Source organism: Danio rerio, chromosome 2 (genome assembly GCF_049306965.1).
Source record: "Danio rerio strain Tuebingen ecotype United States chromosome 2, GRCz12tu, whole genome shotgun sequence".
NCBI lineage: Eukaryota > Metazoa > Chordata > Actinopteri > Cypriniformes > Danionidae > Danio > Danio rerio.
Window position 1 is genome coordinate 33100889 of NC_133177.1, and position 26594 is coordinate 33127482.

Genomic DNA, 26594 nt, shown 5'->3' on the forward strand with positions numbered 1-26594 from the left:
TAGCTGAAATTAGAATGTTCAACTAATGTATATATGATGCTACTACAAAGACAATAATGAAAGAAAAAAATGATTTGTAAAATTTTTATTAACATTTAGAATTATTTTAGACGCTGCATGGGCACACAGTGGGTAGCACTTTCGCCTCACAGCAAGAAGGTCGCTGGTTCAAGCCTCAGCTGGGTCACTTGGTGTTTCTGCATGGAGTTTGCATGTTCTCCCCATGTTCGCGTGGGTTTCCTCCGGGTGCTTCGGTTTCCCCCACAGTCCAAAGACAATATACGTGAATTGGGTAGGCTAAATTGTCCGTAGTGTATGTGTGTGAATGAGTGTGTATGGATGTTTCCCAGTGATGGGTTGCAGCTGGAAGGGCATCCGCAACCCATAGCATAAAATATATGCTGGATTAGTTGGCGGTTCATTCTGCTGTGGAGACCCCAGATTAATAAAGGGACTAAGCCGACAAGAACATGAATGGATGAATGAATGAGGAAAACTGCAGTTGACATTTGTTTAGTTGTCAGTGTTTGGTTTTCTGATTTGTATTTCTAACAAATTGACCACCACTAGGTGTTTTAATATGTTCAGGATTAGAGGGTTGCAAAGGAGCGGGTGAGAAAGAGCAGGTTTCTCTTTTGCCATGGACACAGGCGAGGATCCCACAGGAACAATTGTCCCACTCAGTTAAAGCCGTTAAAAAGAGTGTTGACAGGAAGAGTTCAGTATAATGTAGTGAAGGAGAGTGGCAGAGATGAGAGCATGATAAAGTATCTTGTCCCCATCCAGTGGCCGTTTGAAATACAGCACTTTGCACGTGCTGTCTTATTATTAGAGAGGTGCAGTATAATGTTTAGCATCACGCAATATCTAAAGGAAAGTTTTAATGTTCCTTATGTCAGTAGTTAGACATAGGTAGGTCACATGGATGGATGGATGGATGGATGGATGGATGGATGGATGGATTGATAGAAAGACAGATAGACAGACAGACCTATATATCAGGCCTGTATCCAGGGGAGGTTTGGGTGGTTCGAAAGACCCAACCCCTTCTGACAAAGTCCAGAATTTGTCTCCAATTTAAGCTCATTTGTTCAATTTTTGACAGTATGACATCATAAATTGTGAAAATAGCCAATAGAAGAAGACTTTTATTATTTTAATTTTGACAATTTTTTTTATTATTTAAATTCTGACAAATTCTGACTGAGGAAATTGAGCTGGCCAGTTTTTTATTTGCCTATAGGCTACAGTGTTTAATTTAAAACAGATTCCCAATTTTTTTGTTGTTGTTTTTGTATGATGGATAATAATAAATTAGCATTTAAAAATAAGTATTTTTCATATTTCTAAAATTCTAATCTCGTTACATTATATAAAACTATAATAACTTACAGTTTAGATGCACATTTGTGAATAAAAAATACATTTTTGTAAATAAAAAGTTTGGCGACCCCAGATTAATAAAGGGACAAATTAATGCTTGAAATATCACTAAAATGCAGTATTTGAACATTAAATAGCTACTAAAAGGTCCTCTTTAAAAAAAAAAAAAAAGAACCACCCCTTTTAATAGGCTTGCTACAGGCCTGTATGTTGAATATTTTGCTGCATATTTAATTTTTAAAATCTGCCAATTTTTATCCTTAAATTATACAATATTTATTTCTATGTGAATTAAAACAATTATTACAAATTACGCATTTTATATTATAAAATTCATTCATTAATTTTTTACATTTTCCTACGGCTTAGTTTTTATTTCAAAGGTCACCACAGCGGAATGAACCGCCAACTATTCCAGCATATGTTTTATGCACCAGATGCCCTTCCAGCTGCAACCCATTATTGAGAAACACCCATACACACACATTCACACACACTCATACACTACGGACAATTTAGTTTATTCATTTCATCTATTGCACATTTCTTTGGATTGTAGGGGAAACCAGAGCACCTGGAAAAATCACACACGAACACGAGAACATTCAAAATCCACACAGAAATGCAAACTGGCCCAGCTGGGACTTGAACCAGTGACCGTTCTGCTGTGAGGTGAACGTGCTAACCAGTGAGCCACTGTGCTGCCCAATTTCTGAAAAATTAATGCTACATATAAAATAAAAACTTTTAGAAAGAAAAAAAATGGAGGAAGTCTAATTAAAGATAAATTAAATGTACTAATTTCACTACTAAATCTCCTTTTCCTGAATATTTCAACTGGGTATGTATTTTATAACTTTTGTCAGAGTTTGTTTTGTTTCAAATGTGTTTGAGTCATCTGGCTCAACTAATAATCTCAAGCAGCCATTGTTGACAGGGTGCAAAATACAGCGAGATTTGGGGGGATTGACCCCATGTAATGCTTTTTGCCCTCTGAAGGACATCAAAACAAGATGTATGTGAGAAATAGCTTTCTCTGATCTATACCTTAAATATTAATAATTAAAAATGTACAATATAAATATACATTTAAACCCCCTTATAACAGTTCATACCATTGTGAATATATAATTGCACCAATCAATGCAGAATTTATTGGCTAAAAAAAGAAAAAATAGACACTTAGTTTGTAAAGTTTGACCCACAATAACCTCTAAAATAGTCACTAATATCCATCAAAACACTAAAAATGTAAACATTTTATTATTAAATTAGATGTCATTTAAATACGTTCATAAATTTTATTCACTGAAGCATGTATTACCAAACTACTACCGAAAAAATGGACCCCCCAGATCGTCAATGTATAATTCACACACTGATTGTTGATTAAACTGTGTTTAAATCATATTTTCACAGAAATGTTATTCAAGTTAGAAGCTAAAATTGTTGAATGTTAGCCTAAAATGTGTTCATATATATATATATATATATATATATATATATATATATATATATATATATATATATATATATATATATATATATATATATATATATATATATATACTGGATTAAACTCAAAAAGAGTTTAGAACAGCACAGAAATCAATACAAACCAATAAAAATTCTTTCTAAAATTATGGCAACAGCCCTGATATAAAGTCTGACATGCAGTATCTATCTATCTATCTATCTATCTATCTATCTATCTATCTATCTATCTATCTATCTATCTATCTATCTATCTATCTATCTATCTATCTATCTATCTATCTATCTATCTTTCTATCTATCTATCTATCTATCTATCTATCTATCCATCCATCCATCCATCCATCCATCCATCCATCTGTTTGTCTGTCTGTCCCTTGATTGAAGTCAACACTAGCCATGATCTTTATTTATCAATGCAGTACAAAGAATGCAGTCTATGTCATATCCAAGACAATGACAACACAATGTCCCTGACAATCTAAATCTTTTAATCGTTTCAAGTAAGTGATCCCTGCTCATGATTATCTTAAATATCACGCAAATACGGCAAGTTCCTATGTGTCCACTAATTTAAGGCTTTCCCCAAATGTAGATCATCATGTTCCATTGTGTCATGTCCCCACCTCATTTGAACTTGCTATGACATAGAGCTAGAGATCAGTGACAGCGGCTCCTGTACGGGACGCTGCTGCTATCCTTAGTGATGTACCGCTCAATCCAATTAGGCTTCACCTCCTGGCGGTGATGCAGCGCGCGCGGCCAGCTCTCCTGCCTCACTCTGTGCGCTGCGAGTGACAGGCTCCACACGCGACGCTTTCCGCTTTTATAAACACTTTATCATGGCTTCGTGGCGAGAATAAGCAGCAGTTTCGGTTTCATCCCAACTTCATCTTTCTGCCAATTCGGCACGAGTTGTTTGTGAGGTTTGGTCTCCACAGAATGAAGAGAACCGGCTGCCCTTCTAGCAGGGGTTCCACTGACGCCTCTCTTCCCTGAGCTGATGGACGGGAAAACTACGGGCTGACCGGCTTCGTTTTGCTTGCAGAGGTAAAGGAAGACGAGGTGAACGGCGGGAAGGTAAGGTATGGATGTTTTTATTCGGTTTAAAGTAGCCTTTTGGGTAGTTTTATCCGGCAATATCTGTGAACTCCATGCCAGGACATTTCTGCTGCTCTCTTTACTTCCAACATGTAAGGGTTTCTTGGTGGAATTGCAAAAGAAATGCTTAACATATTGATGCAGTTGCTTTTGTGAGAAACTTTTCATATCAAAGTCTCAAGCCTAGAGTGTTTTACAGCTAAACCCATCGCAGAAGTAGCATATAGCTTTTGAGCTGTCCTGAAGCAGGTGCACTGGAAAGTACAGCCTCTACTTTCCTGATTAAGGATTAGTCTTGTGATGATACTATAGTCCGAACAGCTTGCTTCTATCTAAACACATATTTTAAGTACTAAGTGGTGTCAATGGTGTCTAATTTATTACTTTACATCTTTTCTTGGCCACTGACTGTATAAACATCTCGCGTCAGTATTGTTGTTTCTGTTTTGACAGTTGGATTGATTTCCCCCTCAGTAATAAGAGTTTACAGAGCGAGTTGGAAATATCAGGGCACAGCATCTTAACCTTGTGGGGGGGATAAGGCATTAAGCTGCGGATATATTATGTGGCAGGGTGTTAACGCGATGCAAACTAACATTATAGTTTTGATGCATCGCAGTGTTGCAGCATTATGAAATGTTGGCCTATATAATTTCCCCTCTGGTTGGGAGTTTTAAATAGCCGGTTGTTACGAAGTCTTTTAAGAGCAGGAAGTAGAAGCCCGCTAAATAGTCCTACCGGGATTTATCATCAAGACATTCTTAAATACTCAATCGCATTACCGTCTGTCCTCAGAGCCAAAAGTATAGCCTGATTGACATCCAAATGCTACAGAAGAACATTGCAATTGTCATCAAGTTGAATTTAACGCCCTGTTTGGAATAATAGAAATGAAAAACAAGTGTTTGAGTAGTTGTCAGTTTTTGTTGCATATATTTAACACGTTTATGCATTAAAAGCATCTTTAGTGACTCTGGAAATAATGATAATGTTTAGTGGCATATTAATGATTATATAGCTTATTGTTTTAGATTTTATTGGTGTGAAATTGTAAGCCTAATGTTATAAAGATTTAAATGTATTTGAAAAATCTTAAAATTTTATAAATATAAACAAAACATGCATATAAACGTACCTATACATATACATGTGGAAATGTACTATTCATATATAAATAGCAATAATTAATGACCTTGACAGGCACGTTTTCTTGTCACATGACAACAAAATGGCCTCATGTATGTTGGTTCTACTTCACGAACCTTGACTCAGTGGATAAAACATTTTCAAAAATGTATTGTTTATTTGTTTGTTTATTTTAGTCTCCAAACATTCTTACCGCATAGCCTACCACCATAATTTTTCCCACTTGGTCCCACAAATAATGTCAAGCTTTTATTCAGAAGTTGTAAACTTGTTTAGCAGTTCTGTGTTTAGGTCACTTTCTTTATAAATTGTATTTTAACGTTTTAAAAATATGGCAAAATCATGTGGAAATGCAGAAAGAGCAGGGCCTGTATTTGCTGACATTTATCTTTTCAACTCTGTACTTTGGAGACTGGTTTTAACTTTGCAAGTTTGTTGGTTCATGATTTTTTTAGATCTTGAAATAGAGTCATTATAGTATTGGAGTTCTGAGTGCATTGAATCAAAATGATATTTTTTTAGCATTAGTGACTTTATTTTTCCACTTTTTTTATTCCATTCTCAGACACTCTAAATGGAGTTGTTTCAAAGCACTCAAATAAAAGTTCATATAGGAATATAATGGTTCCATGAAAAGACTCGTTAGTTCAATCAGATATTTTTTAAATGGTATTTAAAGAACTTTTGACTAAACTTTTGTTCTTTAGGGAACCAAAAATGGTTCCTCTAATTGCAACACTGCATTTTTAAGACTCTGGGAAAAAATTCGGACAAACTCAACCACTAGGTAATATTTTTTTCAATAAAAATTTAAACCCAATGGTTGAGTTTGTTCATATTTTACCTAAGTTTAAGTTTAAACAACCTAGCATTTTACCAATGTATAGATTAAAATGTTATCAGAATATATTAGGAGACTTTCTAAAATGATTTATATTTTTAGGTGCAACCATGGAGGGCCTCGTTTAATCTGGATTCCTCGCCATACTCCTAATTGACATTTTAATTAGCATAACACTTGAGCAGCATCAATCATGGCTGAGAGGGCAAACTTTGGAGCTCAGAGGGTCTCCAGGCCACAGGGGTCTCTCCCGCCAGAACCCATCGACATCATCCGGACCAAAGCCAGATCCAGAAGAGTCCGGATCAACGTGGGCGGCCTGGTCCATGAGGTGCTATGGAGAACCCTGGACAGACTGCCGCGAACCCGTCTGGGCAAACTCAGAGACTGCAACACCCATGAAACCTTAATGGAGATCTGTGACGACTACAGTCTGAACGACAATGAATATTTCTTTGACAGGCACCCGGGTGCCTTTTCCTCCATTTTAAATTTTTACCGGACTGGAAAGCTGCACATGATGGAAGAGATGTGTGCTCTGTCCTTTGGCCAGGAGCTTGACTATTGGGGCATCGATGAGATCTATCTGGAGTCCTGTTGCCAGGCCCGCTACCATCAGAAGAAAGAGCAGATGAATGAAGAGCTGAGAAGAGAAGCCGAAACGCTCAGGGAAAAGGAAGGAGATCAGGTGGACACAGGCTGCTGTCCAGACAAAAGGCAGAAGCTCTGGGATTTGCTGGAGAAACCGAGCTCTTCAGTGGCTGCCAAGGTAAGATGAGTACATGGCCACGCAAAGCACCATACAAACCATCACAAGATTTTTCATACTTGTAAACACTGACTCATTCAAAACCTTAGATAAATGGAACATGGGTTATCTGTAATCATGTTTCACACTGGCCATACTATGGATTAACTATGAATTCTGGGTATTTATTAAAGCAATAGTTCACCCCAAAATTGTCCTACCAAACTACTACCAAACCGCTGACTTCCATAGAAGGAAAAACAAATTTTGAAGTCAATAGTTATAGGTTTCTATCGTTCTTCTAAATGCTGTTCTTATATCGTTCTTCAACAAAACAAAGAAAGTCAAACAGATTTGGAATCAAGTAAAGGGGTAAATGGAGTAAATGATGACAAATTGTTCCATTTTGCGGCAACTGTCCCTTCACTGAAAAAAAATGCTTTGATTACTTAAAATTTTTATCTTGTTTTTAGTCCAAATATCAAAAAAATCTTAAATCAAAATTTTTTCTTGACAAGTAAAACATATTGTCTTGTTTCAGAAATGTCAAAATGATGATTATTTTTATTATTTTAATTTATTCTTTTATTTGTTTAAAATGTTTACTTTTTTTAAATAAAATATTTTAAATTGATCTTGTTTCAGGATTATTGTACTTACCCATTAGCAGATTATTTCACTTGTTTTAAAGAGAAATGCAGTTATATACAAATTATTATTTGTGAAAAAATATACAATAATTTTTCTTGTCTGTGCTTAAGAATTTTTATATACAGTACTCAACATATACGTACACCCTTCACAAATCTATCTTTTAAATTCATATTGTTAAAAGGAAGCTCCACAATGTTATATTTGTGCATATACATTGAATTAGTCAGTACTGAAGCCAAATCGTCACCTTGGAATTATAATGTTCCATCTGCATTCTGAATGATTAATATTAATAAGGATGTCAATAACTTAATTTTGACAAAAATGTCAGATAGAACCTTATAATTCTAAGGTGACGAAATCTAGAGCTTATCTAACAAAATAACTTCAAAAACTAGATATAAGTCCAAAAACTGATATCTCACCCAAACTGATATGTTATAGAAAAATTTTAAATACAAATAAAAAAAGAGGGACAATTAAGAGAAGCAAAAAATTGAAAGAAATCATTTTTATCTGTTTAATAAATCTGTTTTGTTTAAATGCACCAAAGTACATAGCCTATATTGACTGAGAAATGGATGAAAATATTCATTTTCAAAATGGGGTGTACTCAATTATGCTAAGCACTGCATTTGGACTGGAAACAAGACAAAAATTCTATGTAAGGAAAGGTTTTTTGCAGTGTTTAAATATGTTTCACATTTTATAATTATAAACCTTGGGCTAACATCCTTATTTGCATATTTGTGGTGACACTGATTAAAAGAACAGCAGGTATCGTATTAACACAGCTTTTTCAGTCTTGCCAGTTATTTAAAAAATTGACATTATGTAGTCTTTAATCATTTTCATAAGGCACACAAATGCAAGAAAGCAAAGACAAAAGTGCAAAAGGATGAAAAGGAGCAAAGTATGTGAATGTTTCTCACCAACTGCTGTTTACACAACGCAGGTTTTCGGTTACGTGCGCCTGGTGATATGAGCCTTGCTGCTCAATTTCTGATTGGCCCTCTGTTGCCAAGTCTCCTGCAGCCACAAGCAAACGTACCATTTCACACTGAACAAACATAGGTCTGGAATTTGGGAAATCCAACCACAAATGCTGATGCTAACCCTGTACTGGAGCAGGGCTTCATCACAACCAATATGAAAGTGTACTAACATCACTTTCAAATTGCAGGTGTGAAACATTTATTTACCTGGTCTTAAGCGCCGTGTGAAATGCCTTTAACTGATGGACATTTGCACTTAGGATGCTTCTTCTGAGCAACTAAGAGATCAATACTGAAGGAACGATTGTCCAAATATTCCATACAAACTGAATTATTAATTAGCCTTACAATGACTGGGGTAAATTCAAGGATGAAGTTTGAACGCAAGTTTCAGAGACTGATGCCAACAGTAATGTGGTGGAAAAAAAATGTATAAATACACACATCCTGTATACATTTCCCCAGCTGTCGTGATTGACGTATTAGCCCAGGCTTTTATGCTTCAAAGAGAAGAGCCATATTGTTTGTGGTCTATAGCTTGCTAGAGAGAAGATTTATGGCCCCGCGTATCAGTGTGAAACTATTTTGGCTGCATTTTCCATCTGAGTTGTTTAGTGTTGCTCTTTATTTTGCCAGAGTGGTAAGATGCGGCATGCAGGATGGATGATGATCATCTTACTTAATTAAGAATTATTACGATCAGCAAGATGATAGTAACTCTCTAACCATTTTTGGTGTAGAAGGAAAAGATGGTGCATAAAATATAAGGTTTGATTAATTATAATGTTTTGAACATTAGTTGATTGTCTTGACAGAAAGTTGTTGAGCAAATTGAAATGCACAGCTGCTCAGGAGCTTTGTCTCTCCACTCACTGCCCGGTCCCAATACACACATCGCCTGCTTCCCAGAATACAGGCAGGCAAAGCAGTCAGAAGAGCCATTAGTGAAATACTTTAATGTTTTTTTTTTCCTTTGGCTCTTGGCTGAAGAGAATTTCCAAGGGGTAAATAAAAAAAAACTTTAAAGATATGAAAGATGTGAATGCACTGAATAAAACTAGTAGTAAAGCTATAAAAATGCATTCTGCATCATAATAATAGTATTCTTGATTCTGATTGGCTGGAGATTATTATTGCATTATATTATATTATATTATATTATATTATATTATATTATATTATATTATATTATATTATATTATATTATATTATATTATATTATATTATATTATATTGTATTATATTATATTATTTTATATTATTTTATATTATATTGTATTATATTATTGTATATTATATTATATTATATTATAATATATTATAATATATCATTTTATATTGTATTATAATATTTTATATTATGTTATATTATATTATATTATATTATATTATATTATATTATATTATATTATTTTATATTATATTATATTATATTATTTTATATTATATTGTATTGTATTATATTATATTATATTATATTATATTATTGTATATTATATTATATTATAATATATCATTTTATATTGTATTATATTATTTTATATTATATTATATTATATTATATTATATTATATTATATTATATTATATTATATTATTGTATATTATATTATATTATAATATATCATTTTATATTGTATTATATTATTTTATATTATATTATATTATATTATATTATATTATATTATATTTATTATATTATATTATATTATATTATATTATATTATATTATATTATATTATATTATATTATATTATTAATTTTCTTGCCGGCTTAGTCCCTTTATTAGCCCCTTTATTGAACATTCACACACACTCATACACTATGGATAATTAAGCCTACCCAATTCACCTGTACCGCATGTCTTTGGGGGAAACCAGAGCACCCTGAGGAAACCCACACGAACGCAGGGAGAACATGCCAACCCCACACAGAATTGCCAACTGAATTGTCGCGACCCAGCAACCTTCTTGCTGTGAGGCAACAGCACTACCTACTGCGCCACTGCTTCGCCCTATATTATATTATATTATATTATATTATATTATATTATATTATATTATATTATATTATATTATATTATATTATATTATATTATATTATATTATATTATAGCTCTAAAAACAGTGTAAAGAAATAAAGGGAATTTAGGGGACAGAGAGGACTGAAATGACAGATGGTAATCCTCATAAACATTCCCACTTGCCGCCTCAGTAAATCCTAAGTGTGAAATTAAACTTCATCCACATGTTTGCCTGGGTATATTTGTCAACAACTGTTACCTGTGCAGAGAGGACAGTGAACATGATTCACAGCACCTGACAGATTTACTTCAGCGTTATGTTTTGGACTGAAGCGGCACATTCTGCTCTCTGAGAGGAAGATGAAGGTTGAGTCACTGCCACTATGATTTGTTGCCAGTCAATGGTTTGAGTGAGTCAGCACAAACACACAGCATTCAGCCTACACCTATCGCCTATAATGTGTCAGGCCCTGAGCAGCGCAGTATTGACCCAAATCACCTTCAGCTAACTTCACTTTATCATATCACCACCACTGTGTTCACTGGATGGAGCTGGGGCAAAAAAAAAAACTGAAAGGATTGCAACAGACATTTTTAATCATTATTTTATTAACACATTATTTATTGTGTCAAGTTATTTATTTATTTATATATTTAATTAATAATTTATTCATTTTGTTCTACTAAATCAAACTATTATTTCAGAAATACAGTTTTATGCCAGATTAAAATGCAAATTTTTTGTTTTATTGTTACAAAATATTATTTTCCAAAAATAAATAAATAAATAAATAAATAAATAAATAAATAAATAAATAAATAAATAAATACTGAAAGGAAAAGTTGACAAACATAGATTCATTATACAAAGACTTTTAGACAGAGGGCAAAAATGTGCGCATATATATGAATGTATAGATTTAATTGCAAAGCATTTCCTCACTACTGTCTGGATAAAATTGCAACTCAGAATTTCTTACTTGAATTTTGATTTTTAGACTCTTTACATTGTATGAGCTCCAGTCATAATTAATTGTGTGTGATGTGCATTAATGGCAAATTGCTCCTAACCTTGACCTCCACCTGCACTTCTGTGGGTTCAGTGGTTTGGTTATTGGATACTGAACAGGAAATGACTGCGTTACTGAGGAGGTATTTTCCCAATGCATATCGGTTAGCATATTGAAGCAGCATATTGATACATGATCAGTTTGAGTGCACTGGCATGAAACCAACTGATTATGAACACAAAAGTATATGTTTTATTATTGAATATGTAGCACTGTATATGTGGTACAGAAAATATAACAGTAGCTGATTTTCTTCTGTAGGTTTATTATAAATTCTCAAATTATATTTAAAAAATCCAAAACAAAACATTTATGTTTTTATTGAAATTTATTAAACAATAAATAGGAAAAAAATCATGTATGTTGAATTTAATATCATTTCATTAGAATCACATAGACATTTAAAAATATAAACTTATATAAATAAAAAGTTACCAATTCTAATCAAAATTAAAAGAAATGTGTAAGTTTCTCATTTATTATAGTAAAATGACCCTGTCAACCCTGTCTAAAATATATTTGAAATAGTGGCAAATGCAAATGTGTTGGGATACATGCAAAATATATATTTTTACCGATACTTCTTGAGATTATGTTCCTTAAACTCTACAAAGAATCACAAATTTTCCACTGGCCGGTTGCTGGTTGGTTGAGGGAGCAATGCTGAGTTTCTCAGTCAGTTCACTGCTCTCTGTGAGGCAATGGACACTTAATCTCCTTTGGTGATTTACCTAGTCTGCTCCTACAAATAGCCTGCCGAGGGCCCTGGCTTGTCTGGCTTATGGTACAGTGTGTGTAATGTGCTCACGTGTTTCGCCAGAGCAGTTAATCAATTAGCAAAGGCATTTTCCATCCTGCGGAAGTTATTAGGAGCTCCAGTGGACGTCGAATTTTCCACATTGCTTCATCCACTCTTTCAGAATTTGTAGGGCTATACTGTGAATGTAGAAGAAGTAGAAATGTTAAATCACCCTCTTCGTTTTGTACATAAAGACCAAAAATAGTGTGGGGTGTGCATGGTTTGATGTGCCGGGTGAATTGTTTTTGGGGTTTTCCTTGTAATTGATTCTCTGCCTTTTCTGAGGGTTTCAATGTGGTGTTTGTCCTCTCAGAAGGTCAGAGGACTTCAGCTTTTTCCATCACATGTTCAGGCAGAGCCACTTTAAACAGCTTGTGTGTCACATCACCTGCATTTGTGTTGCATGAAAAGAACATCTAGTCTTTTGTGAGCAACGCACAGACATGTAAAATACAGAATAACAGTGGATGTGTAGAGGTAATGTGTTCCTCTGGAGATCTTTTTTTTTATTATTTGTAGTGTCTTCATTTCAAGTCCATTTCAGTTGTCATGAAATCTGCATTCAGTAAAGGCTTTCCTTGTTCATGCTCAGGATCTTTAACAAGATATTTGCTATTGAAAGAATGAGGAGATGTTTTATTAATTTGCATGGGGTTGAGAGAGAGAGAGAGAGACTGACTGAATCATCATGTAAAGCACAGTTTCTCTCAAAGGGACACTTTTACACACATAGAGTTAATAAAGGCTTAAAACAATTATTAAAACTTATATTTTAAGTTTATTCATTTATTATTTTGTTCTTTAAAATATGTTTTGAAATGTCAGATCATGCAGAATCTTATTTATAGGTTAATTGCAAATATATTTCAGTCATATGTCAAAATGCATATTTTACAAAAAAACACAACATCATAGATATATTTAAAGAAACTGCTAAATATACATACACTGTTGAAAGCAAAAATATTAGTAGTTATTATTAAATTTCAATTTCCCAAGTGCTGCTTAACGGAGAAAATATTTTCTTCAACACATTTTTAATCAAACTGTTTAATTAACTAATTCTTTATTACTAATTTCTTTAGTCTTTGGCATGATGCATGAACATATAATTTTTTTTCAAATTTTACAAAATACTAATATTGAGCTTAAAGCACAGTTTAAAGGCTTAACTAGGTTAATTAGGTTAATTATGCAAGTCATTGGACATCAGTGGTTTGTTCAGCAGGGAACTTGGGGAAAATATTCTTAAGGGGTCTAATAATGTTTTACCTTTCATTCATTCATTCATTCATTTTCTTTTCGACTTAGTCCTTTTGTTAATCTGGGGTCGCCACAGCGGAATGAACCCCAGCGAACACAGGGAGAACATGCAAACTCCACACAGAAATGCTAACTCACACAGGTGAGGCTCGAATCAGCAACCTTCTTGTTGTGAGGTGACAGTGCCTGTGCGACTGCGCAGCCCCTTTTACCTTCTTAAAATTTATTATTATTATTTTTTTGTAAGTAAGAGAGATAAAACCTTCTCAAGAGGAAATATCAACGCTATCTCACAGCAATTCATAACCTTTTATTTTAGTGGCTAATTTCATTATTCATAATTTCATTCATACAGATTAGTATGATTTGTCCATCCCCCAATGATGGTGGGGTTTAGGGGCGGGGTTGGGTGCCACGCCTCCTTTTTAAAACTGTACATTTTCATATGACTGAACTCGTATGAATTAGCCACTAAACTGACAAAACGTAAAATATTTACATTTCCTCCTAAGATCAGGCTGGAAATACTATGAAAATTTTCTTGCTCCATTAAACACACTTTCTCACTAATTTTGCCTTCACCTTATACAATCAAGCTTGAAATCTATTTTTTATTTTTCCTGATATAATCTTTTTTCCATTTGGTTTAAGTTAACTATGATAACGCTGCTCCTCACACCACACAATTCATATTGTTTCCCTCAGTCCATAATCATCATAAGAGGAGATCAATTTACCAGCCTTCATCTGAAAGTACATTGAGAATAACACTGCAGTGAACAGTTTTAAAACGATGAATGCACTCTCACTGTCGTTAATAGTATAAGAGACTCTAAAAAGAGCACTGGATGTAACTTGTTCTCATCCTCACGTTGACTCTGTTCACCTCTCAATGTCTGCTGAAGCGGTGGCTGAGAGGGGATTCACCGGGTGTCTCCTTCACCCAGAAACCAGGGCTCTCTGTTTAGTAACACAAGCTCCACAGACCAAGAGCTTTTCCTTCATTTTCTCTTTCTCTCCCTTTCCCATCCGTGCAAAGAGAACTTCTGCTCTGTCCACAAGAGCCAACAGCATAGAGTATCATGTCATGATCAATTACTGTAAATACACATAAATTATTCACAGCACAGACATTTCAGAGGAGCAGTGATCTCATCAAAACAATCTGCAGTGAACACCTCTTTACAGATTATCACCATGTGATAAGATGTCTCTCTATAGCAAGCATGATTCTTAAAGCTATTTGGCATTTATTTAAATTGCTAAGTTATTAAATTGCTAGTTTTTTATTTATTGCAATAAAAGTCATTTTAAATCATTTATTATGCATGATCCAACATTTGCAACAAAATGCAGTTAAATAAATAAACATACTTCTGATATAAAGATTTAATTTTTATTTTTAGCATTAAGATCAAATGTATTTTATGCATTTTGCTGAATGTGTATATAATCAAGGTGTCCGTCTTTATAAAATCAGGGAAAGAAAACTATAAACAGTTACACAGTTCCTCATGATAATAACAGAAATGCATTAGGTTGAATAGAAGTTATACTCAATCAATTTGGATCAAAAGCCAACAAATATATATTTTGATTATTTCTGTAATTGCCTCCACAATAAATATACTATTAATGATGTTAAATGTGTCATTAAAAAAAAAAAAAAAAAAAAAAAAAAATATATATATATATATATATATATATATATATATATATATATATATATATATATATTATGTTGAAAATAGTGTATACAACTAGAATGTTCTTGTTTTGACGTATGAAGTTTGCCACTTAAAATAATTACATTAAAATAGTTTTTTTTTTTTTTTTGTGACAAGCGAAAAAAATCTATTGGCCCAACCAGAACATTGGAAATAATCATTAGTGTTTAGCCCTGTATATGTCTAAAATTTCATTTCATAATGGTCTTAAAAGGTCTTAAAAAGTCACTTGATGAAACCTGCAGAAACCCTGATAATGTATTTTCAGTCTTTCTATAAAATGCTATAAAAATCAGCGTGTTCCAACGTTTCAAATCAATAAATAATATAAAAACTGTATTTATTGCAGCTATTTGACAGCTAAATATGTTTAATTAAAAACATAAGATTACTAAAATAAACCAAAATTACATATAATACAAATAATACATATAATAACAAATAATAAAAGACAGACATAATCACAGAACAAAAATAGTAAAACTTTAAAATAAAAAAATAATGTAAACATAAAATATAAAAGCCAAAAATGTATAATAAAGTAATATATGAAAAAAGCTAAATTAATGTAAAAGTAAATTCAATTAAAAATAGATTAAAAATGGTTTATTCCAAATCGTTGCAAACAATTTATATAAGATTAATTTAAACAAACAATTTAAGTTGAATTTGTTTGTTTTCATTCAGCCAGTATAAATTGTTTACAACCATTTACCCTTTAAAAAGATGTGGTGAATCCAATTAATAATTTTTTACACTGATAGAGTTATATGCTGAGTAAAACATATGCTAGATAAGTTGATGGTTTATTGCACTGTGGCAACCCCTGATTAATAAAGGGACTAAGCCGAAAAAAGGAAGGAATGAAAATAACACTGGTTAAGATACAGATTAATGTTTAGTGTGAATATTTAACTAAATATACATTCAATTTAATTGATTTTAAACACACTGAATACAATTACACCTGATTTTTATTTCAAAATAAACTATTACACAAGGTTTTTCTGCTGCATATTTATCATCCTTGATACATTTTGATGAGAAAAAAAAGAGCAAAATTCTTTCCGCTTCAATCATCATACCCACGTTAAGGGTTCAGCCGTAGGTTAAAACTATGAATTTCAAAGTTGATATCTCCTCCGATGAGAATAGGCATCTCTGAATTGGAAGTAATTCTCACGTTACGTAATGTGGAGCTTTGAAAAGGAAGGGCTGAGCCGGTGACCCGGAGGGAGCACGCTGCTGTTCATAGACCTGGTGTGGGCGTCCCACAGAGGAACGAGTCCTTTAGCCTCTCCTCCATCCCCCACAATGACACACAATTATGTAGTTAAGCCTGAAAACCTAAAAGGATTTATCTTTAACCTGAGTAATGATCAAACAGAAGAGCTACAGTCACATCTTTCATGCCTTTCCAATGCATAAAATCCCACTTAGCGGACGCCTACATGTTATAGACCTGATCTGAATTAGTCAATTAAGTCAATTAAGGATGTAGCTTGACCTACACTCTGAAATAACGCTATAGGTTGTTGGACAAACTGTGGACAAATCCGAATGCTGGGTTAAAAAGCAAAATGTAAAACAGTATTTAGGGTTGTCCATATTTGATCAAAATTCAAGTTAATAGTGAACAATTGCTGTCCAGTCAGGAAATCTGATTGATCTTTCTTGATGTTTGTTCTTAAAGTCAGATATAGATGGATGTTTATTGGAGATCATTTTGAACAGCATGTCTCTGTGAGCCACTGATTTCGTTTTTTAAGTAGGTTTGTGCTGCACACAGATAAGCATTTGGAAAACTTTTAAAGGGTGACGATTATCTGCTGGGGTGAAACAAAGCTCTCTTTGTGGTATTTGGCGACATGCAATGCCAAAGTCAGAGGTGCACAAGGGGAGGACGAATCAGCCTGTCAGTCTCAGTTGTGAGCTGTTTAAGCATAGCTGCCAAAATGATTCTTTTTTTATTTGCTGGACAAAGCTGAAAGTTTTAAGATCAAACATTTTTTGGATCAGTATTGAGAATGTTGTTTATGAACACTGATGCATGTAATGTACATTCTGAGGTTCAGCTGTGAAGCAAAATTAGAAAAAGATCTAAAGATGACACTGAATTTAAGATTCAAATAAACAAAATAAAACAAAACAAACGTTAAATAGATAAATGTGCAAACATTGATACATTGAAACATTAATTGGTTGACACCTAACAAACTGGCATATAATGGCTTACAATATGTATGTGATATAAAAAGTTTTAAATTATATTTTTTTGTTAAAAATCAAGGTTATTCTGAAAATACACAGAGGAAAGCTCTAGCTGCTGGAGAATGAGTGAGGAAAAGTAGCTAATCACTATCATAATTTTGGGGATTGTCAGAAATGAACCCCATACTGGAAAGAGATTAAACTACATTTAGATGCCATTTTTAAAATAGAGGTTGCTTTCACTTGTGAATCGTTATAACTAGATAATATACATTTAAAAGAATGAATTAATATAGACAAGGAACTTATTTATTCTTCTGGCAGCTAGTAAAAAAAGTAATTACAAAAACATAGTTAAAATTACACTCACCTACACTGTAAAAGCCAAGAGTCAACTTTATCGAATGAAATAAGTGTCATTAACTTAAATTGACTGAAAGTTAATTCTACTCATTTAAAAATAGTTTTGAATTCAGTGTTGAAGGTAATTAGTTAATTAAATACCTCATTACTTCAACTTAAATGGAGTAAGTTTACAGTAAGTTCACTCATATAGATTAGTTTTTTAACTTAAATGGTTTGGTAGCAATCGTTTTCCTCAAACAGTTTGAGTTGTCTTAACTTATTGGGTTTTACAGTACTCAGTTGGTTTGAGTTCTCTTCAGTGATTGGGCCTTACTGTGCTCAAATTGCTTCGTTCACTCAAATGGATTAAGTTGAAAGTACTTGTTAGGATTTGTTTTTGAACTTAAATGGTTTTTTGCAATCGGTTTCCTCAAATGGTTTGAGTTACCTTAACTTTTTGGGTTTTACAGTGTACAATTGAACAAAGGATTGATACCATGCACACTATATATGTCATGGAAAAAAATTTCTTTTTCATTAAGAACACAGACTGAACACTTTTTTTCTAATTTGGAGTAAATGTATTAAGTATATTTCACCAATGGATTTATGTATATTTCACCCCCTGAATTATTAGCCCACCTGTTTTTTCCCCCTATTTATGTTTAACAGAGAGAAGATTTTTTCAACACATTTCTAAACATAATAGAAACATATATTAAAAATAACTCATTTCTAATAACTGATTTATTTTATCTTTGCCATGATGACAGTAAATAATATTTGACTGGATATTTTTCAAGACAGTTCTATATAGCCTAAAGTGACATTTAAAGGCTTAACTAGGTTAATTAGGTTAACTAGGCTGGTTAGGGTATTTAGGCAAGTTATTGTATAATGATGGTTTGTTCTGATTATTGAAAACATATATAGCTTAAATGGGCTAACAAATTTGACCTTAAATATTTTTCAAAAAATTTAAAATGACTTTTATTCTAGCTGAAATAAAATAAACAAGACTTTCTCCAGAACAAAAAATATTATCAGACATACTGTGAAAGGTTCCTTGCTCTGTGAAACATGATATGGGAAATATTTAAAAAAGAAAAAAAATGCAAAGGGGGGCTAATAATTCCGGCTTTAACTGTATATCTTTACTTCTTTAAAGGAAAAAAGTATAGACTTCTAAAGTATTTGTAGCTCCCCATGTTATACTGTTTATAGTTATTGTTGTTGTTAAGGGGAACAAAATATAAAGCATATGTAAGATCTGCAAGTCTCTTTTTGTGTGAGAGATTATTTAAGTTATACAAGTTATGTATTTTCTTTTGGAAACTCAAAAGAAAAAAAGAAAAGAAAATCAGGGTTATTCTACTTAATAATGATTTTTAAAGCTCTTGTCTATTAAATTAATGGACGTTCTGCATTTTTATGTTTAATTACACATTTATTAATATAGATATTAAAATAAAATGTTCTAAGTTTGGAAGAAATGTAATCAGTGTCATTTTTATTAGTAGCAAAATAAAACAAAAATGATTTTTATTCAAACACAAAACAGTTAAGCTTAAATCCAGAAACTTTAAATTGGTTGTAGAAATTAAGAGACCACTTGAATAAATCATACCGCTGTATCACATCGTATAAAATTACGATGTGGTAATATTTCTACATTAGTGAATATACACACTGTAAAAACAAAAAAGTTAGTACAACTCAAACCGTTTGTCTAAACCGATTGCTACAAACCATTTGAGTTAAAAAAAAAAAACGAATCTACAGTTGAATTATTAGCTCACCTGAATTATTCTCCCCCTTGTTTATTTTTTCCCTGTTTTCTGTTTAAAAGAGAGAAAATTCTTTCAACACATTTCTAAACATAATAGTTTTAATAACTCATTTCTAATAACTGATTTTTTTATCTTTGCCATGATGACAGTAAATAATATTTGACTAGATATTTTTTAAGACACTTCTATGAAGCTTAAAGTGACATTTACAGGCTTAACTAGGTTAAATAGGTCGACTAGGCAGGATAAGGTAATTAGGCAAGTTATTGTATAATGATGGTTTGTTCTGTAGACTATAAAAAAAAATTTGCTTAAAGGGGCTAATAATTTTGTCATTTAAATGTTTTTTTTTTTTTAATTAAAAACTGCTTTTATTCTGGTAGACATAAAACAAATAAGACTTTCTCCAGAAGAAAAAATATTATCAGACATACTGTGAAAATTTCCTGACTATTAATTCTGACTTCAACTGAATATTAGTACTGTGAAATTTCTCCATGTAAGTTAAAGTATCATGGTCTTTAATTAACTAATTACCTCCCACACTGAGCTTAAAACTCTTTTCAAATGAGTAGTATTAACTTTCAGTAAATTTTGAGTCAACCAAACTAATTTCATTTGATATAGTTGACTCATTGATATATAAGTTGATATATATATATTAGGATGCAGTGCTGAGAGCAGAAAGCCAGGTTTTGTATAAGCAGATCATCTCACGCTGCTGTGCTAATGATGCTCTTTCTTAGACAATCTGTGTGCTATTCACAGTGTGACAACAAAATACATGCTATTAGCTCCACCTTCCCAACCCACTGGAGCTAAAACCCTGCCACGGCCAGGAGTACTGCCAGTCTCGCAGGATAAGTCTTAGAGTTTTATCCTCTAAACTCAACCTCACCTTGAACCCAGTTGTGATTTCCGTTGTGTTAAATGCTTTTTTTGGGGGGTAGGGACAAATGTCGGACAAATTCTTGGTGGATCTGCTATGGGGGCCAATATCTTAGATTGTGTTAAAAATAGGCAGTGGCTGTTGGACAGACTGAATAGCAGGCTTGTACACTGTGTTTAAGTAGAGGTTGCTGAATATTTCGCATGCGAGTAAGTGGTAGGCTGAGGGCTAGCCTGTAAATCACAAGCAGTCATCAGGGCCACATTATTGACTAATCACTATAATCACGACCCCCTGCTTCCTTCCACCCGCGCGCATGCAAAGACGCTGTCCAACACAGAGTAGTCATCTTACTATCTCATGGCTTGGCTGCTTTCGCACAGGTTGGAAGTGCCACTTGTTTCAACACAGGAACTGGATATAGTGTGTCTCTTACTCAGCAAAAGCTACTTGACGAATGTGGGAGTTAAGCTCCAAATTAACCTGTCCTATAAAAAACACACAATCAAACAGATCCCATGACGCGCGTTTATAAATAACCCCCCAGTATTGATCAAGACATTCTTGGGTTTCCAGACAGAGTTTCTTCTTCCTCTCACGGCTGTAATGATAACGGTGTTCTCCAGAAATAATTTAACCTTCACTTCGTCTCAGTCTGGGATGCTGCATTTAGAGATTTACACTAGCTTTGAAAAGCAAATGATGATGGAAATAAATAGTTAGTAATTCTAATTTGTGTGACAAAAGGGAGCATTGTTAGTGAGCATAACTGTTGGCTTGATTATGTCAGTAATGTGTTTCCCAACTAGTTCAGCTGAGAGAAACAGGGGGGAATAAGAGGCGGTTGAGCAATGGGTATATCATATTGTTTGTGGAAACAGCACTCTTCGGCCTACTCTGAGGGAAGAGCTGAAAGCTTGCCCTGTAATTGTTTCTGAAAGAACACATTACTGAGTCATTTGAGCAGCCGAGGAAGGTTTTCAGATGCAAGAAGATGGATTTAACTCTTTAGATCTTGCTGGAGCCAAGGTGTTTGCTGGGTTAGTGGTTTGCAAAGGAGCTGTCCATGGTGCTGGTATCATGAATCAGCATACAGAAGAAATCACTTATTTATTTGAGTTGTTTTCTTCTCTCTCTCGTTCTCTCTCTCTCTCTTTCAAATAAAAGTGTTTTATTTTTCTGTTTTGAATTGAATGTGAGCCTTCTACTTTTTGCAATGCAGGCAAATCCACCTCACCATGTAGATTAAAAGGCAAATCCTCATGTTCAGCCAGATTGCCTTCTATAAACAGTTTTTCCACATTTATGTTATTTGTGATTGTTTTTAGATCCTCACTTCAGTGCCAAGATGATAATTCTGTGGACAGTAAAGTTAAATTATGAATAAAAAAAAAAAGATTTATTTTTGTAGAAGCTGGCGATAAAGGCCAGAAAGGAAGGACCGAGCAACCAGTCACCATGAAAACAAAGTAAACAGCTTTTCTATTATCTGGAAATAAAATAATGCAATAATTCTTAAAGGATTTATCTGTGCAGATCATTTTTTGTTGTTCGTCATCCCTTGTAATCTTTAATCACAATAACTTCCTCTCTCTAATGAAATGTTTGCTAACATGATGATAGGATATCCTGTCTCTCATATTAAATCTCAACAATCCAATCAATTCCAAACTCATTATTCTGGTTCAAAAAGCTATTTCCCTTAAATATAAACAAAATAGGGAGAAAAATGCAGTTATTGGTATTCCTATATAGTTATGTTAATGCAACGGGCTCTTGAAATTGTGCCTATGTATTGCAACTTCATATGAGGTGATAAAAGATAATGTAAATGATATGAATGTATATTTTATGTAATTGACATTTGTTTATTACATCGGAATTCTTGGTTTTGACCAATAGCGTCATCTAGTGATATTACTGGTTAGACGTAAACTTGTGAATTGTAAAAATATTTAAAATATAAACTCAGAATTCGAAGATGTAAGGTCATAATTGTGCCATGTAAAGTCTGTATAGCAAGATATAAACAACTGTGAGATGCAAAGTCAAATTTGCAAATGCGTAGTTAGCATTACGAGAAGTCAGTATTGCCAGATGTAAAGTCAGAATTGTGACATGTAAAGTCAGAATCGTGAGATGTAAAGTCAGTATTGCTCGATGTAAAGTCATAATTGCAAAATGTAAAGTCAGAATTGTGAGCCTTAAAGTCAGAATTGTAACATGTAAAGTCAGAATTGTGAGCTTTAAAGTCGGAATTGTAAGATGTAAAGTCAGAATTGTGAGATGTAAAGTCAGAATTGTGAGATGTAAAGTCAGAATTGTGAGATGTAAAGTCAGAATTGTGAGACTTAAAGTCAGAATTGTGAGATGTAAAGTCAGAATTGTGAGATGTAAAGTCAGAATTGTGAGACTTAAAGTCAGAATTGTGACATGTAAAGCCAGAATTGTGAGATGTAAAGTCAGAATTGTGACATGTAAAGTCAGAATCGTGAGATGTAAAGTCAGGATTGTGAGATGTAAAGTCAGAATTGTGACATGTAGAGCCAGAATTGTGAGATGTAAAGTCAGAATTGTGACATGTAAAGTCAGAATTGTGACATGTAAAGTCAGAATTGTGAGCCTTAAAGTCAGAATTGTGAGATGTAAAGTCAGAATTGTGACATGTAAAGCCAGAATTGTGAGATGTAAAGTCAGAATTGTGAGACGTACAGTCAGGATTGTGAGATGTAAAGTCAGAATTGTGAGATGTAAAGTCAGAATTGTGACATGTAAAGCCAGAATTGTGAGATGTAAAGTCCGAATTGTGAGATGTAAAGACAGGATTGTGAGATGTTAAGTCAGAATTGTGACATGTAAAGCCAGAATTGTGACATGTAAAGTCAGAATTGTGAGATGTAAAGTCAGAATTGTGAGACGTAAAGTCAGAATTGTGACATGTAAAGCCAGAATTGTGAGATGTAAAGTCAGAATTGTGAGATGTAAAGTCAGAATTGTGAGACGTAAAGTCAGAATTGTGACATGTAAAGCCAGAATTGTGAGATGTAAAGTCAGAATTGTGAGACGTAAAGTCAGAATTGTGAGATGTAAAGTCAGAATTGTGACATGTAAAGTCAGAATTGTGAGATGTAAAGTCAGAATTGTGAGATGTAAAGTCAGAATTGTGAGATGTAAAGTCAGAATTGTGAGATGTAAAGTCAGAATTGTGAGATGTAAAGTCAGAATTGTGAGATGTAAAGTCAGAATTGTGAGATGTAAAGTCAGAATTGTGAGATGTAAAGTCAGAATTGTGAAACTTAAAGTCAGAATTGTGAGATGTAAAGTCAGAATTGTGAAACTTAAAGTCAGAATTGTGAGATGTAAAGTCAGAATTGTGAGATGTAAAGTCAGAATTGTGAAACTTAAAGTCAGAATTGTGAGATGTAAAGTCAGAATTGTGAGATGTAAAGTCAGAATTGTGAAACTTAAAGTCAGAATTGTGAGATGTAAAGTCAGAATTGTGAGATGTAAAGTCAGAATTGTGAGACTTAAAGTCAGAATTGTGACATGTAAAGTCAGAATTGTGACATGTATAGTCAGAATTAAGAAATATAATCAGAATTATGAGGTTTAAAGACAAATTTGTGAGACATAAAGTCAGTTGTGAGATATTAAGAATCGCAAAATGTAAATTGAGAGCTGAGAGATATTAAGCCAAATTGAGAGATGTAAAGTCAGATTTTGTGAGAAGCAGTTTAGCAAGATGTAGACTCAGAATTGTGAGACGTAAAGACTTATTTGTTTCACGTTCTATCCTTCCCTCACTCTTGAAGAAAACCCAGGGATACTTGAACTCCTCCACCTAGGGTAAGAAATTTCCTCCAAGTAATGTGCTCGATGTATTGGTCCATTTGTGGTATAGAAGGAGCTGGGCAAATCTCTCAATTTAACCGTCAATCTATACGTTCCTACTTTCACTTAAAGTCATGAGCATTGGGTCATGACCAGAAGGACAAGATCTCAGATACAGGTGGCTGAAATGAATTTCCTTTGTAGGGTGGTAGGGCACACACCCTTATATATAGGGTGAGGAGTTTTGTCACCTGGGAGGAACTCAAAGTAGAGCAGCTGCTCCTCCACATCGAGAGAAGTCAGCTGAGATGGTTCGGGCATCTATTTTGGATGCCACCTCTACGCCTACCTAGGGAGGTGTTCAAGGCATGTCCTATTGACAGAAGGCCTCGAGGAAGACCTAGGACACACTGGAGGGACTATGTCTCTCTGGCTGGCCTGGGAATGCCTCAAGATCCCTCTGGAGGAGCCGAGGAAGTGTCTGGGGTTCTTATTTGTGATGTCATGTCAGTTGTGAGATGTAAAGTCAGAGTTGCAAGGTTTCAGGAAAGAATTGCAAAATGTAAATTCAGAACTGAGAGATATTAAGTCAAAATTGTGAGATGTGGAGTCCAATTTGCAAGTTTAATGAGATGTAAAGTAAATATTGTAAGACATTAAGGGCTCTATTTTGACGGTCCAAACGCAGGGCGCAAACGCTTTCAGGGTGTGTCAGGACGTTTTTGCTAATTTAAGGACGGGAAATCTGCCTTGCGCCAAGGCGCATGGTCTAAAAGGGTTGAGTTTATTTTCTTAATGGGTTGTAGGTGTGTTTTGAGAATAAACCAATTAGAGTCTCATCTCCCATTCCCTTTAAGACCCAGCTGCGTAGCGCCAAGAGCGCATTCGCTATTTACAGGACGCAAAGTAAGTCTAAGTGGAAAAAATGAGCATTTCAATAGCAAAAAGTTAACAGTTGACAGTTTTTTAACAGAAAACTGTTAAACAGAGCAGCTACTGCGTGAGAATGAGAGATAATGGAACTACTTTCACTTTCGCTTTTGGATAGGGAAACCTTTACGCACAGACATCAATTAGCCTATAAATAATTAATTTTGTTTGTTAAGCGCAAAGATTTGTTTCAAAACTATTTGTAAATTCAGTTCTAATTTCAAGCAAATGAATAAATGAACAATATTAACAAAGTGTGATCAAAATACTGAGTTATTTCCAAATACACCTGCCATGCCCCATATGGTCTAAAACCTGACAGGTGGGCAAATATAAGCTTGTTTTTAATAAAACAAATATAAATATGGATATAATAAATAATACTGCTAATAATAACATTATACAAAAGCAAATTGTTATGAATGAACTGAAAAAGCCTCCCGAGATGAAGAAGACATAAAACCAGTGATTTTTCATATTTATGTAGGCTAGAAAATATGTTTTGTAATATTTTAATACTTTATATTTATATCCTATATCTATTCCTATTATATCCTATATATATCCTTAATATTTAAATTTTTTCATATGTAAAGATATTTGCCTATTGCTCTCTTTAGCGTATGAAGTAGTGCGTATGCAAGGCGCAACTCTGCGCCGGAGTTTAGACCTGGTTAGTTTTGGTCTAATGAAAAATCTATTATAGTTCCTCAAAATAGCAAAGCGCCAGCGGTCCGCCTCAGAACACCTTCCTTTTTAGACCAGAATGCCTATGGGCCCACAAATGAGCGCTAATGCATTTGCTATTTAAACAGCGTAGCGCAACGCCTTAAAACGACTCTTGCGCCAAGCTGAAACTACCAAAAGACTATTGCGCCGCGTCTTGCGCCACACTGCGCCGGGTGTATGATAGGGCCCAAAGTCTAAATTAAAAGATGTAAAGTCAGAATTGAGAAATATAATCAGAATTATGAGATTCAAACATAAATTTGTGACACGTAAAGTCAGTTGTAAATTCAGAGCTGAGAGATATTAAATCAAAATTGTGAGATGTAAAGTCAGATTTTGTGAGAAGCAATTTAGCAAGATGTAGACTCAGAATTGTGAGACATAAAGTCAGAATTGCAAGAACGGAAAGTCAGTACCGAGAGATATGTAAGACTTACGAGATTTAAAGACATATTTGTTACGTCATGAGTTGTGGCATGAAAAGTCAGAATTGTTGATGTAAAGTAATAATTGCAAGATGTAAAGATAGAATAAAGAGATATAAGTCAGAATTATGAGACGTAAGGACATATTTGTAACATGTAATGTCAGTTGTTAGATGTAAAGTCAAAATTGTGAGGCGTCAA

General features: G+C 33.7%; 1 protein-coding gene across 2 annotated transcripts in view; it reads left to right on the forward strand.

Annotated features, from left to right (window-relative positions):
- Nucleotides 1-3360: 3360 nt before the first annotated feature.
- Nucleotides 3361-26594, forward strand: part of kcnb2a (potassium voltage-gated channel subfamily B member 2a) — a 32754-nt gene continuing 9520 nt past the window's right edge. Inside the window, exons 1-2 of one of the 2 annotated variants that reach the window (XM_678581.11) lie at nt 3361-3957; nt 6068-6734. In XM_678581.11, the coding sequence (XP_683673.2) occupies nt 6159-6734 (576 nt within the window). In that variant the 5' untranslated portion in view covers nt 3361-3957; nt 6068-6158. Of the gene's footprint in view, nt 3963-6067; nt 6735-26594 lie in introns of both variants that reach the window. The other variant, XM_005163446.6, reaches the window with a different exon arrangement.